This window comes from Gobio gobio (assembly GCF_949357685.1).
Source record: "Gobio gobio genome assembly, chromosome: 7".
Lineage (NCBI taxonomy): Eukaryota > Metazoa > Chordata > Actinopteri > Cypriniformes > Gobionidae > Gobio > Gobio gobio.
The window spans coordinates 38,167,781-38,182,502 of record NC_137103.1 but is presented as its reverse complement, the minus strand read 5'-3'; the positions used below and the strand labels follow the sequence as shown (position 1 = coordinate 38,182,502).

Here is a 14,722-nt window from a genome sequence, read left to right as displayed (position 1 = left end):
ATGTGTGTGTGGGGGGGAGGTTGGCTGACCAATAATGACAGTGCAATCGTCCACGATCATGAGCTTGCTGTGCACGTAAATGAGTTCAGTGACCAGACGCCCATCCAGGTCAGCGTGAGTGCGCAGACCACAGAATGAGATGTACTTGATCCAGCAATCTGCCACTGCACAGACAAATACACACACACACGCATACTTTCTTCGTCCTGATCCTGTTATAATAGCAATCCACATTTGATAGGCATGATATTTGCAAATGTGACAGCTATAGTGTAGATTTATACTTCTACATACTAGTCTACTTACTCACACATTTGAGCCTCTCGATAATGGAGCGCTCCCCTCTGCACATTGTCCTGTAATGGAGAAAGAAAGGTTTAATTTCCCTACTTTCTCTCTTGCACCAATCATGTGTCTTAATTCGCCTTCCCCTGACCAATCACATCGCTCGCTGAACCCCCAGTTACCACAGCATCCTCTCTGTTCTCCTTATCTAGCCTAATGTTGAGCCTCCAAGCTGGGGCTGTAATCTTCTCTTTGTAGACCGTGAGTAGTGGGGTCCGTTGTTTCCACATTACACACGTGTAATTTGCTGTGAGCGGCCATTCAGCCTGCATTTTTGCCCTTAATTGTGGCAATTTGGTGATTACAGAAGACGCATGTTTGGAGGGTTATTACCTGTAATTAAAGTACATGATTGCTTTGATTGCTTGGCCCCCTCCTGATGAGATGTCACCTTCAAAGCCGGGCAGCAGGGGCATCACCACATAGACCCGAAATGTTTTCTTCTCCCTGTGGCCGAGTCATAAACGGAAATGAGATGGAGTTAGGTGTGCCCGATGATGTTTTTATGTTCAAGTTCACATACAAGTGTATCTATTGTCATGATGCACCTGTACGCCCGCAGGATCCTCTCTGTGAGTGCATCTCCAATGCTGTTGTGGATGGATTTGTCAGCACAACTGATGAAGAACTGGTTCTGAGAGATATAGAGACAAAGGGGAGAAGACAGAGATGATGGCTGAAAGAGAGATGCAGGGAAAGTGTTTAAATAAGACTAAACAGAAAATATGGCACAGGAACTGCATCTGAAGCATTAGAATCGCTATCTCATAAAACAGCATTCCGGATCAGTTGTTTTTTCAAACGTTTTTTTATTTTAGGTTTTTTTTAACACATACCATGCATAATATACACTCTACTCTTCAAAATAGTCGGTAAGATTTTATGCTCAGCAAGGCTGCATTTATATGAAAAAATGCATTCAAAAAGTAATATTGTGAAATATTATTACAATTTAAAATATCTGTTTTTTATTTTAATATGTTTTATAAAATAGAAAGTTCAAAAGAACAGCTTTCTTAGGAGCATGACCTTGAGTCTTTAAAAGGAAAAAAAGAATAATCTGCCACAACAAATTGTGCAGGTGATGTATACTTTTTTGGGAAAGTTACAATATTGTTATACTCCCTTTAAAAAGTAACTAATTATGTTACTTAGTTACGTAACTTTTCTCAAATGGGCTGGCCTTTGTTTTTGCATAAAAATAAGAGTAATTAAATAATAAGTTAGATTTTTGGCAAATGCAAGGACCTTTCACACCAAAAGTGAAATGATTAAGCCTAGGCTGAAGGAAATGCAAATTCACACTGGTACAGTAGAGGGCACAACTCGAACAAACCTTTCAGCTGTGCTGCCATTCTGGATTGCAGAAGAATAGCATGTAGGAGAATGCATTTCAACAATTTTACTTAATAAAATAAAACCGATGTTTAAAGGGATAGTTTTTCCAAGCCTATGAATTTCTCTCTTCTACTGAACACAAAAGATGATATTTTGAAGAATATGCCCAAACAGTCGATGGGCCCCGCTTATTTCCATAGTATGAAAATAAACAAAAAAATACTATGGAAGTCAATGGGGCCCGTCAACTCTTTGGCTACTGACATTCTTCAAAATATCTTCTTTTGTGTCCAGCAGAAGAAATACATTTATACAGGTTTGGAACAACTTGAGGGTGAGTAAATGATGACTGATGACATTTTTGGCTGAACAATTCCTAAAGTCTTTTTTTGCTTATTTGTATGGCTGAATTGGATCATCAAATGTCAGCAGCAAAGACATTGGTTAATAAAGTGAGATTAAAAACAAAGTATATTTGTATTATTTAACATTTATTTAATGCAAGTTTGCGTAATATTCTGAGTTAGCATTGCACTATTTTTATTCATTTTAAAGGAATACTGAATCTGTTTTTGTGCAACACATTTGGTCTAGAACTACAATAACCATCATGCAAGTTACTCCTGATTTCTTTCAACATGGGGACAGGAGACCTGTCAGTCAATAAATGGGAAAACAAAGTAACTCGCATTACTTATTTGAAAAAGTTTTAAACGTTTAAATTGAAAAGTAATGCGTTACTTGAAAAATGCAAAAATGCACAAATGTTACTTATAACACTGCTTTTGGTAATGTATTTTACCTCTATATAGATGAAATGTTTGCTGCTCTGGATGGCTGATACGTAGGCTAAATGAATCGACTCCTCATGGACCTTTGATCCAATAGACCACTGGCACACAGATCTCAAAACCTTTTAGTTTGTTTGGGGAAAAAAGGAATAGAATCACGATGAATGACTTAGATTATCACAAAACACACATGGATTATCCCAAATTTGGATTCTAAAACGATTCTTGAAAAATGATGGATAACTTAATATTGCCAGTACAAAGCAGGAACTCGTGTCATTTGGTGGTGAAATCTCACCTGAACGTTAGCCTGTGTGGTTTTGCCGTCGTACTCAGCTGGCACCATGGGCGCGGAGAGAGACTTGGGCATGAGGCAGGGGTAGCATGTCACCCCCGACCGCTTTTTCACCAACTAGCAAATAAAAGGAGAGTTGATTGGGATCAGACAGAATGCCCGACATTGACTCCAAAATCACACCCCTAAAGAGCGCTAATTACTGTGCCACATCCAGATAGCCTGTTGGGCTGACCATCAACCCCTGCCTGGTACCTCCACTCCCCTGAGATAGAGCACTTGTTTGAGGCTGAATAAAAGTCTCTGTTCCTCTGTTTAGTCTTAGACAGTGCCGCTGATTACAGTAAATTGATGGCCATGTGTGTGAAGGTTTTCCGAAACTAGGTTTTTAATGGCTATTGTCCTAACTAGACTACACTCAGACTGTTTTCAACTGGGCCCGGCACATGGTTCAAAGGTCGTTTGAACATGAGACGAGCTTTGTTTCATGGGAAACAAAGGAAAACGATGTTGCCACCCTCTACCAATATCTACATATGCATGGCAGAAACAATGACATGAGATTTCGTCACTTTTCAAAACAAAAGTGTTCTTGATTCATCTGCTCTGTAAAACAGTGTTACTAAAGCGAAGCAAAAAAAATTGTTCGCTTAAGTTTGGAAGTTTTATTTTACTTGACGTTTTCACCCTTCTTGAGGGAAGTGCTCGTGGTGCAAATTAGCGAGCTGTACGCCATGTCAGCTTACACTGTGGGCAAGCGGTAATCTGGGCCTTGTGGTTATAAACAGATGGTTCTCAGGCAATTAACAACTGGCATAATGTGTTGATTAAAATCCATTGAGCCCTGATGAGGGAGAACTAACATTAACTCTGCTCACGGGCTGTTGGCAGCTGCCCAAGCGCTACTCATAACTCCAGTGACCTTGATAGTGAATCACAGTTCTAAAAAAAAAAGCTTGACTTAAACTAATTCATTTTTTTTTTCTTCGTATTACAGGTACAGAACATAAGTGTTCAATTAAAACACTGATCATTCGGTCGGCGAGTGGAGAATAGATGCTTATTCTAGATCTGTGATTACAGTGGATAATAGCAAGCTAGTTTAGCATAGGTGTACAAATGCATTATTTGTAAATAAACTGCAGGACAATGCATTTTACAATGTAAATTGAATTGGTTATTTATTTTAAGTTCAATTCTGAGTTCATTCTGAGCTCATGCAAATATTGTTATTAATACAGTATATATACACAATAACGTCTGTGGTCAGCAAGAGCTTAATAATTTCTAATTCATAATACTTTTATTCAGCAACGACGGATTCAAATGATTAAAATATCAAGTAAAGACACTTATGTTTCAAAAGATTTCTATTTCAAATAAATGTTTTTGAAAATTATTCAACAAAGAAAAAAATCATCACAGCTTCCACAAAAACAGTTTTCAACATGGATAGTAATAAGAAATGTTTCTTCAACTCCAAATCAGCATATAAGAATGATTTCTGAAGGATCATGTGACACAATACTGGCGTAATAATGCTGAAACATTCAGCTGAAACTTATTAAAATTGAAAGCACTTGTAATATTTGCCAATATTAATATTTTTACTGCATTTTGGATCACAAATGCTTAAGAGACAAAAAATCTTACCGACCTCAAACTTTTGATATGAAAAGTCCTGTAATACATCTCTCATAATGCCTTCCGCACAAATTACTGACAGGATTGTTCCCACTTTGCAATACTTTCTTTGTTGTGAATGTGACAAGTGCTGTTCCCTAATCAACGGCAAAAGATATAAATGAGACTTGTCTGTCTTTGAGACGTAAATTCTCATTTCCACTAAACACCTCATCAGAGGCATTCAACTGGCTTTTGTTTGTCCTCCTCTGCCGCACACACACACCTGGCTTCCTCTCCTTTAATTATTCACCAGCAGAGTGTCTGATCGGTAGCCAAGCCTGAAATATGACTGGCATAATCCAAAGGAAATCATACAGGCCTCAAACCAATTCAATTACTGAACAATCAAAGTAAAAAGGCCTCTAATTGCTCTAAAAGGGGGCTGAGAGTGCGGGCGGCCATTGAATCCTGACGGCATTCAGAACAGGACACAATGAGCAACTGCAGGGGGTGCTAAGCTCAAGCTAATAAAGATGGTTATTCAAAAACACTTGAGCGAGGGTGGAAACCTCGGCTTCATGCATGCGCTCTGATCTTTAGTTCTTATAATTAGAGTTCTGAATGGAGGTGGTATTTGTGCACCTTCTAACCATTTAAAAAAAGCACATTTTTCTGGACATACATGAAGATATGCTTTATAGTCATACTGTGTAGCAAGCAATACAATAGGCCTATGTGGCCAATACACTTTGTAACAATCTACAGTATATTATAATACTTTCAAATGTAAAACTCCCCAAGACGAAAATGATGTTGCTCATAGGTTGCTCTTTCAGCTCAGCAGGTTTTCATTTCGAATATTTTACTCAAAGGTTTCTTCCAGAATTGTTTAAAAAGAGACACAAATTAGTCATTTAGGTTTTAAAATGAACGTAGATCTTACAGCTCAGAACATTAGATATATATCGCAAATATCTTGACTTTTGATAGCTTGACAATTCTGAGAAGAATTCGGGACATGTTTTCTGAAACTCTACCGATTACTGGAGTCATTTTCTCCGGATTTCCTTTGCCTTTAATCTTATTGTTCACAAGAGAAACACTAAGATTGCCAAGATCTTATGTAAGTCCTCCTACCTTTGTAAAGTTCCACCTCTGAATGAAATGCCGTGCAATATCTCTTGCAGCCTTCCCATGAACCACCACCCCAATATCATGCCAGGGCATCCGAGGTGTCTTATACCTGTCAATGAAGTCTTAACCAGAGAAAGATAAACAACAAACAGCCGCTATAATGCATAATAACATTAACCAAACCATAATACAGAGATGACAGACGGGCCTGTTGAAGGCATCCCAGTGTGGTCTTTCTCTTTCACCGTCTTTGACAATGCACAGCCATCTTGGAGTATTTCACTACATTCATCTATCAGACTCCTCCATTCTCCTGCTGTGCCCTACCCAGTTGGCACTATGTGCAAAACCAGGACTTCACGTTTACAAAGCAGAAATGCAAAAATTAAGTTATCTCCCTCTGGCAAGAGAATAGAGCTGGGAAAATAACCCCATACCGACTACAGAATGGAAACAACTTCTATGTCTTGTTTCCCTCACTCCTGTGTTGGAGAGATTGCTTCATTTGATGAATTTGACTTAAGATATCAAAGAATGTTTAGTGTTGTTGTCATTTTTGTTTTTTTGTCTTAAGGCCTAAGGCTTCACTATTTTGGGAAAAACAGAAATATGAACGTGTCCTGATATTTTTGAATGCAAAATAAATCAGCTATGGTTGTGGGCTGTGATATTACAGATGTGCAGCAGTCTGGTTTATTTCAGCTGTTCCATACCATCAAAAGGCTTGTTGAGTTTGACCCAGTCTTTGAGGATGAAGTTGCAGTAGTCTTTGCCGTGCCAGAAACGAGTCTCTCCACAAAGTTCAGTACTGCCTATGTAACTTCTCAGGGAGCCGGTCTCTAAAGCAGATCGACAGATGCACAGCACATTACTCAGATGTTGCAATTCATATATTTATAAACACTGATTAGTTCTCATTACTGTGTCATTGGGTAATCAGTTACATAAACATTTTTAAGTTAGGACAAAGTTCAAAGTTGGGAAGTAAGCAGAACTGGCAGATTTTTATTTTGTACTTGTATAATGGAATTGCTCTTAACTTGAAATATTAACTTAAATATTACTTAAAATGATCGTGTAATCTCAACTTAGATATTTTTAGAAGTGAAAACTTGGCTAGCTTTAACTAGCGAATTCAGTAAATGCTAACTTGTTAATTGGTAACACAAAAAACACTACATAACAGAAACTCTTCCAAATTAGCATAGCTAAACATAAACACTAATAAATATCACTTAACATTAATCATGCACAAAAACATATAACACATCATTTAAGTTACTCTCATTTACTCTCACTTTCGAAGCATGCTGGGCAATAGAAATCCCAGCCCAGTTTTAGTTCAATTTAAGTTTGTCTAAATTAAAAGAAACAAGTTCACAAAACTCAAAACAATTCAGATTACTTAAAATGTGTCAGTTTTGTGAACTCAAACGAAAAAGAAAATTCTATATACTTATAAAAGTTAATTTAATGGAACTAATGTGTTTAATTTAACTTCAACCTACTGAAACTAATTAATTATTTTGAGCATTAGGGTTTTATGTGTGTGTACTAACCATAAGGCAAAGGGAGAGAGTGATGTAGGCCAAGAGAGTATGAATCGCTGGAATGTAGAGACAAGCTCTTGGTGTAACATTCCCGAGCGAGAGGTGTCCTGGAATTAAGACTATTCCTACTGTGATGTTCTGCACACAGAACACAAACAAAGTCTCTGTTACGTAATTCATTGCACCATGTAAGAGAGTATATCAAATATAATCATATCTATATAATCATTTATTTTCTTGAATTCCTCTTACTGGACTCTGTTCCATCAGAGCTGTGGCGACTTTTCTCTGAGGGCGTTCTTAGCAGTCTTCCTCTGTTGTTTTCTCCCTGTTCCTCCTCTATGGGCAGAGTGATGCTCACACAGATCTCACCTGGATCCTCCACTGAACCTGAATCTCCTCCTTCTCCAGTCTGAATTTCTTCAACTATCACATTAAACTTAATCTCCTCGCCCTCCTCCACCGTGGCAACTGACTGCTACAGAACAAAAATGAGCACATGCATAAAACATAGATAACGGGGAACATATGTTTTGTGAGTTACTAAGCTCATACTGTAAAGGTGATGATACATGGGGCAACTTTTTTGAGCAATGTTGCTGGGCAATGTTACAAAGCAACGTTGACGGCAACATTGCCTAGTAACATTGCTCAAAAAGTTGCCCTGTGTATCATCACCATTACAGGTTGGTGTAGTGCAGCAGGGATGAGTCGAATCGGACTTCCAACAAAAGACTGGTATGAATAAAACAGGAACAAAACACAACGTCACAACACCAACCAAAATAAGCATAACATTAAGAACGTACAAGGAGTGCAAGGAAGTGAGTCTAATATAAAGGGAGTGCAAATGACAAGGACCAAGTGCAGGGAATCCGGGGAGAGCGGGAGAGATAATAATGGAGTGAGTTCAGGTGTGGGACAGGGAGGATTATGGGAAATGGAGTCCAGGACAGACGTGGCTTGTGACATTAGCTCCCCCTCTCGGTAGGCACGTCCTCGCGCCTTAGATGTAAAAACGGGAGAGGGGGGTGGGCACCCTGGAGACCTACACGCAGGTGAGGGGGAGGTGCAGACAGGTACGGAGGTCTCCAGGACATCGGGCGGCAATGGCGGGTCAGGAGCCTTGGGCGGCCATAGCAGGTCAGGAGCCTCGGGTGGCCGTGGCTGATCAGGAGCCTCGGGCGGCCGTGGCGATCAGGAGCCTCGGGCAGCTGTGGTGGATCAGGAGCCTTGGGCGGCCGTGGCGGATCAGGAGCCTTGGGCAGCCGTGGCTGATCAGGAGCCTCGGGCAGCTGTGGTGGATCAGGAGCCTTGGGCGGCCGTGGCGGATCAGGAGCTGTGGGATGCCGTGGCGGATCAGGAGCCGTGTGATGCCATGACGGATCAGGTGCCCCACCCACAGGTACATGTGCCCCCCCCCCCCCCCCCTGTAGCGGCCTCGTGGGCTGGAGCTGGCTCGTGGAAGACTGGAGCGGGCTCGTGGAAGACTGGAGCAACTGGTTCAGTCCAAAAGTCTATGAGCCACTGTTCCTCCTTAGGTGAAGCCTCAGACTTGGCAGCGGCCATCTTGGCCGGAGACGAGGGCTTCACGGCGGCCATCCTTCTTGGCGGATTGGGCTTCGTGGCGGCCATCTTTCTCGGCGGTTTGGGCTTTGAGACAGGTAGGACAACACGGGAAGGCCCACTGGAGGGATATGTGGAGGAAACTGGCTGTGGGTGAACTAACCATTCCGCATGCTTTTCTGAGGGGACTGGACGAGGAAGACACGTCTTTTCTAGAACCTCCACAATTTCAAAATCAGAATCATTTAAATAAAGAATCAGATTAATCGACTCGACTAGGGAAAAGTAACAGGCAGGTTCAATATAACAAATAGTATCCTCTCCCAGGCCCATCAGAAAGCACACGTTAAGCGGGGCACCTGGCCAGTTCACCAAATTAGACAACTCAGCAAATTCCTCCATGTACCTCTCCAGCGGGCGACCGTCCTGCCAAAGCCTCCACAGACAATCCTCAGCTGAAGGGTCTTCCTTAGGGAGAACGGGAGGAATTGGGACTAGGAAAATACCCATCTTTGTGGAAGTCCTTCAGTTTAGGTCCGTTCTTCTGTTACAGGTTGGTGTAGTGCAGCAGGGATAAGTCGAACCGGACTTCCAAAAAAAGACAGGTTAATTAAGCGAAGGAATAAAACAGGAACAAAACACAACGTAACAACCAAAATAAGCATAACATTAAGAACGGACAAGGAGTGCAGGGAAGTGAGTCCAAAGGGAGTGCAAATGACAAGGACCAGGTGCAGGGAATCCGGGGAGAGCGGGAGAGATAATAATGGAGTGAGTTCAGGTGTGGGACAGGGAGGATTATGGGAAATGGAGTCCAGGACAGACATGGATTGTGACACATACCTGCATCCCAATAATTCTTGTATGCACCAAAATATAACTTAATACTTTGCTTGTGTTCAAAAATTAATTAGTAAAAAAAATACTATTAGGTTCATATATTTTACAACTGCTGTTGGAAACTTCAGTCTCAATTTCTTAAAAAAGTGGACAGGGAATTTACACAAACTCCTCCTGTTCCGTAGTGCACTGTGTTATTAGCCCCCAAAAAATGCATGGATCAGGGATCCCACAACTTTTGACAAATTAATTTGCATGAATACAAATTAAAGTATAATTCAAATAATAAAATAAATTAAATTGGAATTAAAAAGATAAAATTTTAAATTTGCACTCACACAAGAAGAGTTTACAGTCCATTAAATTATTAAGCTCAAAGGGATAGTTCACCCAGAAATAAAAATTCTGTTATCATTTACTCACCCTCATGTCGTTCCAAACCTGTATGACATTCTTTCTTCCGTGGAATATAAAAGGAGATATTTTGATAAATGTTTTCTCAGTGTTTTTTGTTCATACAATGGAAGTCAATGGTCACCAAAACCTTCACAACTTCCTTTGTGATGCGCAGAGAAAAGAAAGTCAGGTGAGGGTGAATTTTCATTTTCGGTCAACTATCCCTTTAACTTAACTAGAACATTTAATTTCCCTTTGGAAATATATGGCTTTTTTCCCCATGACTTCTTCATTCCCAGATAATATTACACATTAAAAATATCTAGTTTTTTCGATGGGAACACTGATGCTCCACCACAAACATTATGCCATCGGGGAACCTTTGGTATACTATTTCAAAATCTCAAATATACTGTAGGCTATGCAATATCTGGGCTGTCTGTCTGTCTGTCATTGGTGCACATCAGACGGCCAAAGAACCAAGACCGTCTTTTCCTACAGACATTTTGAAAAATTCAACAGTGAAAACTTCCATGTTATCTATATGGCTGATATATCGGGCTAGCTGTCAGCCTGCAGTACATGGGAGCCGTAATGGCCACCCGTGTGGCATCAGCCCAGGGAAGCTATGACTTAAACGATAGTGTAAGTGACTCCAGTCTGCTGCGCGGAGTCTGAACAAGGGTAAAATGCCCTCTGATGTGTGCGAGTTAATGGCTCATGGGGGATCATAGTGCCCTCGACTTGACAAATGGCAAATGTCAGAGCACTATTCTCCTGGTGGGCATAATTTTATTAAGTGCAAATATCACTGTGCTCCTTAGGAGACGTTTTGAAAGGTTAGACCAACAGCTGTAACAGTTTCATGTATATTAGCAAAGATTTTACAGTTGAGGAGCCCCGCATTGATAGATACAGTCACTCAAGCATGCTAAGAGAAGCCCCTTAGTAAATGCAATAAGTGCCTTCATCTGAAGGGTTCAAATCATGTTTATTTAAAAGCTCAGACCCATATTTAATGACACAATGGCAGGCAGGTAGGCAGCAGGCCGGGAGAGGTGGCATATAGACGAAATCAAGCTCCCATTTAGTGGCCCCAGTCATTTGTTGACTCACTCATCCATGTAGGGCCTTTATGTTTAATGCAGCTCTCTGGGGGGAAGGAAAGGCCCAGCGAGAAGGACTGGAATTATCAACCGCAGGCCCTTCAAGGGTGCCCCAGATGCTCCGTAATTGCAATTTTACGTTTGCTCGTTGGAAAAAGAAAAGAATAAGAAGGCAGAGGCCCTGAATCACCAGCCGCAAAATCAATCCCAGTAAGCATACAAGTGAAATGCAGTCTGGACCCGTCCTTTATGATCACCATTGTTAGAGCAGCTATACAAAATATAAATCACTACAGTTGTAATTCAGGTTAGCCGTCAATGCTTTCAAGTATAAATCACAGATCAATGTAATTACTTCATAACGTGACACACAAATAGTGTTCCTACAAATGAATGTACATGACATTTTGTTAATGTGTCGTTTTAAACGTTACTTTCAATATACTGATTTGGTACTTTCATGTTTTGTGAAAAGCGCTACACAATTCAAATTGAATTGAATTGGCGCATTGGTTCACATGTTTAGAGGAGGCTTTAGCAGGAGTCTGTCAGGTGTGTGTCGACTTCCCCCATTGAGTTTTTTGACAGATATCAAAAACACCCAGCTGGCAATAGCATGGCATGTTGACAAACATTGCGAGGCCACTGTGGGCTATCACTCTCAATGGGTTACATTTACAAGAAGTTTATTCCTGTCCAATCCACTTACGCCTCTGTGAAGAAATGATATCATCTACGTATTTCTGATATGCCCTCTCTATGTATATAAATCCATATAGGAAACAGCAAGGAATATGTATTATATTTATTTTTATTCATATTTCATATTATCCAACAAATTCATCTCAAGGGACTCATAAAAATGTTGTAGTTTGCTTAATTGCTTTCCAAAATGACAAAAATTTTCTGCATTTCTATAATTAGATTTTCTTTGATTTGAGGGGTTAAATCCATTATTGATAAGAGGAATAATAACTAGATTTTTACATTTTCTGATCAAAATGCGAGTTGTGTTTGCCCTTACAAAAAATGTTGTTCAGAGTTGCTATTAGATAAAATTCTATAAAATCTGATAGGTCACAGAATGTGGTGTAACACTAGAATCACTCCGGGTACTGTGAAAAGCAAAACATAAGTGCCACACTGCCTGCACAAACACTGGGACACAAAATGTTCATATTTACACTGGTTATGCAGGAAACCAATACGTTGCAGCATTATGTCACCATTCGTTTCTAAAAACTGTGGAAATATGCAGCTGGTACATGACAGTCTCCAGTTTACCTGGATAAGAACTGAACAAGAATGGGCTCTGGCTCCAGAACGTTAACCATTCTGATGGAAAATGTTTTATTGCTCACCAGGTGAAAATATCAAGTGATAATACCCGGCAAGCAATTTTGCGTTTAAAAGACGTCCAAACACAGCCCTGACATCTAGGCTATAACAAGGCAAAATGTGGCCTGTCAGTGAAAATGTAATAGATGTCTAACTATAGCCCAAGACTATGTATGGAATATCATACACCTCACAAGTTATTTATGCAAAAACGACATGTAACCAAATTCAAGGTTACTTTGGCTAGAAGTGGGTTACTCTTAGCTGGACTATATCAGGTCTATAGTTCACCGAGATGGTGAAATTACGGCTATTGCTTGCTGGGTAGTCAGATAACTAAACCTATTCTTCAAAGGTTTGGGGTCAGCAAGATTTTTAAATGAAATTAATACTTTAATCCAGCAAGGATGCATTACATTTATCCATAGTGACAGTAAGGACATTTATAATGTTACAAAAATGCTGTTCTTTTGAACTTTCTATTCATCAAAAATCCACAAAAATATTAAGCAACTGTTTTATCAGTGATAATAATAAGAAATGTTACTTGAGCAACAACTCAGCATATCAGAATGATTTCTGAAGGAGTAATGGCTGCTGAATATTCAGCTATGCCGTCACAGGAATAAATTATATTGAAAAATAGAAAATATTTATTTTAAATTCTAATAATATTTCATAATATTACTATTTTACTGTATTTGTGAGCAAATAAATGCTTTGGTGAGCATAAGACCCTTTTTTTTTTTTTTTTTTTTTTTTTATCTTAATGACCACAAACTTCTGAACTGTAGTTTGTTACAGGAGCAGAATGGGCTATGAGATGAATAACTGTATAGTAATAGTGATTTTTGCCTCAGCAAGTACCACTAATAATAGTGGTTGTCTTACATGAGTGAGGCTGGGGGATAGAGCAGGACTGTGCTGAGGGCTTCTTCTCACACTCCCCACATCAGTCAGTCGGTGTTGGGAATCATCCCATCTTCCGTAGGCCAGGTCAATCCCTCCCAGGAAGGCCAGTGACTGGTCAATCACCACCGACTTCTCATGGTGAGCCCAGAGCAATGCTGTGGAGGGCATGTGATCAGGGTGTCGGATGACCTGTCAATCAGAAGAGATGGGCAGCTTGTCAGGTTCCTTTTCTCAAATGCACAAGACATTGGGCACTTCTTTATTAAAGAAGAAAAAGAACTGAGGGTGTTCAGAATACTACAATTCTGTGCATTCTATTTCTTGTATGTTTGTTGTGCACAACACTAAAATACTATTTATACATTCATAAGTTCAAAAGTTTGGGGTCAGCAAGATTTTTTTTCTGCAAGGTTGCATTTAATTGATGAAAAGTTACAGTAAAACATTTCTAATGTTATAAAATGTTTCTATTTCTTTTCAAAGGACCCTTTTACTCATCAAAGAATCATGGGGAAAAATGCATTAGGGTTATATTTAGCAGCACAACTCTTTTCAGATAATAATAAGAAATGTTTCTTGAAAGTGGAGCGCACAGACCTCCACAGGGATAGGGACGAAATCGCATATTCATTGGGGGGCAGGGGGTGATGAGGGGACGCACCGTAATACGACCGAAAAGGGCCCTTTCACTTTCACTATTAAAGGGGCAGGGGCACAAGACATCTTTCAAAAATATTTAAAAATGACCAACCCCAAACCTTGAAACTTTGAACGATAGTGTACATGAAATACAAGTACTTCTGAATATGTGCCAAAAGATACAATAAACAATCAGAAAATATATGAATGTGTTGATCACCTGAAAGTTCTCTGGATCTGATGTAATCAATCATTTCATCATATAGATTTTACAAGACTCAAGCTGATAATCAAACACTCTAAAATGTAATTTTGTTATAACAACTTAAATAAATGCATGGCTGCGAGTTAAAAATTAAAATTTACTGTTTTAGTTAAACCTTTTAACTTGCACAAATTATTTTGTCAAGTTCTGTTGACATAATAATGTTGATCATATTGGACCCTATTTTAACGATCTGAGCACATGGTCTAAAGCGCATGGGGCAGGTGCATTTAGGTCGTGTCCGAATCCACTTTTGCTAGTTTATCGACGGAAAAAATTGTTGCACCATGGCGGATTTGCTATACATGGCAGAATATAGACACCCTCAACCTGACAAGTCAGTTTAAATACACGTGTGTATTACCACGATTGGTTAAATAAGTAGCCAATTTCATTCGTGATTACTGCAAATAGATCATTCTGATACATGCAATGACTATATCCATTATGACATGCAGGCATTTTTATCTTTATGTCCACAATAATAATCTTTTACATTATAATCCTTTTATTTTTAATATTTGGCATGTTTGTGTGCTGCTACACATTCCTGTAAAAACGTTGTGCACCCGCCTATAGGC

At 39.6% G+C, this 14,722-nt stretch overlaps 1 protein-coding gene across 1 annotated transcript in view; it reads right to left on the bottom strand.

Annotated features, from left to right (window-relative positions):
• LOC307129058 (phospholipase D1) overlaps window positions 1-14,722 on the bottom strand; it is a 29,230-nt gene that overhangs the window by 2,097 nt on the left and 12,411 nt on the right. The window contains exons 16-26 of the mRNA XM_079821185.1: window positions 13,217-13,426; window positions 7,332-7,557; window positions 7,089-7,217; window positions 6,243-6,368; window positions 5,533-5,651; window positions 2,773-2,886; window positions 2,486-2,596; window positions 894-979; window positions 679-792; window positions 307-356; window positions 30-164 (exon numbers count right to left, since the gene is read on the bottom strand). Coding sequence (XP_079677311.1) covers window positions 30-164; window positions 307-356; window positions 679-792; window positions 894-979; window positions 2,486-2,596; window positions 2,773-2,886; window positions 5,533-5,651; window positions 6,243-6,368; window positions 7,089-7,217; window positions 7,332-7,557; window positions 13,217-13,426 — 1,420 coding nt within the window. The remainder of the gene's footprint in view (window positions 1-29; window positions 165-306; window positions 357-678; window positions 793-893; window positions 980-2,485; window positions 2,597-2,772; window positions 2,887-5,532; window positions 5,652-6,242; window positions 6,369-7,088; window positions 7,218-7,331; window positions 7,558-13,216; window positions 13,427-14,722) is intronic.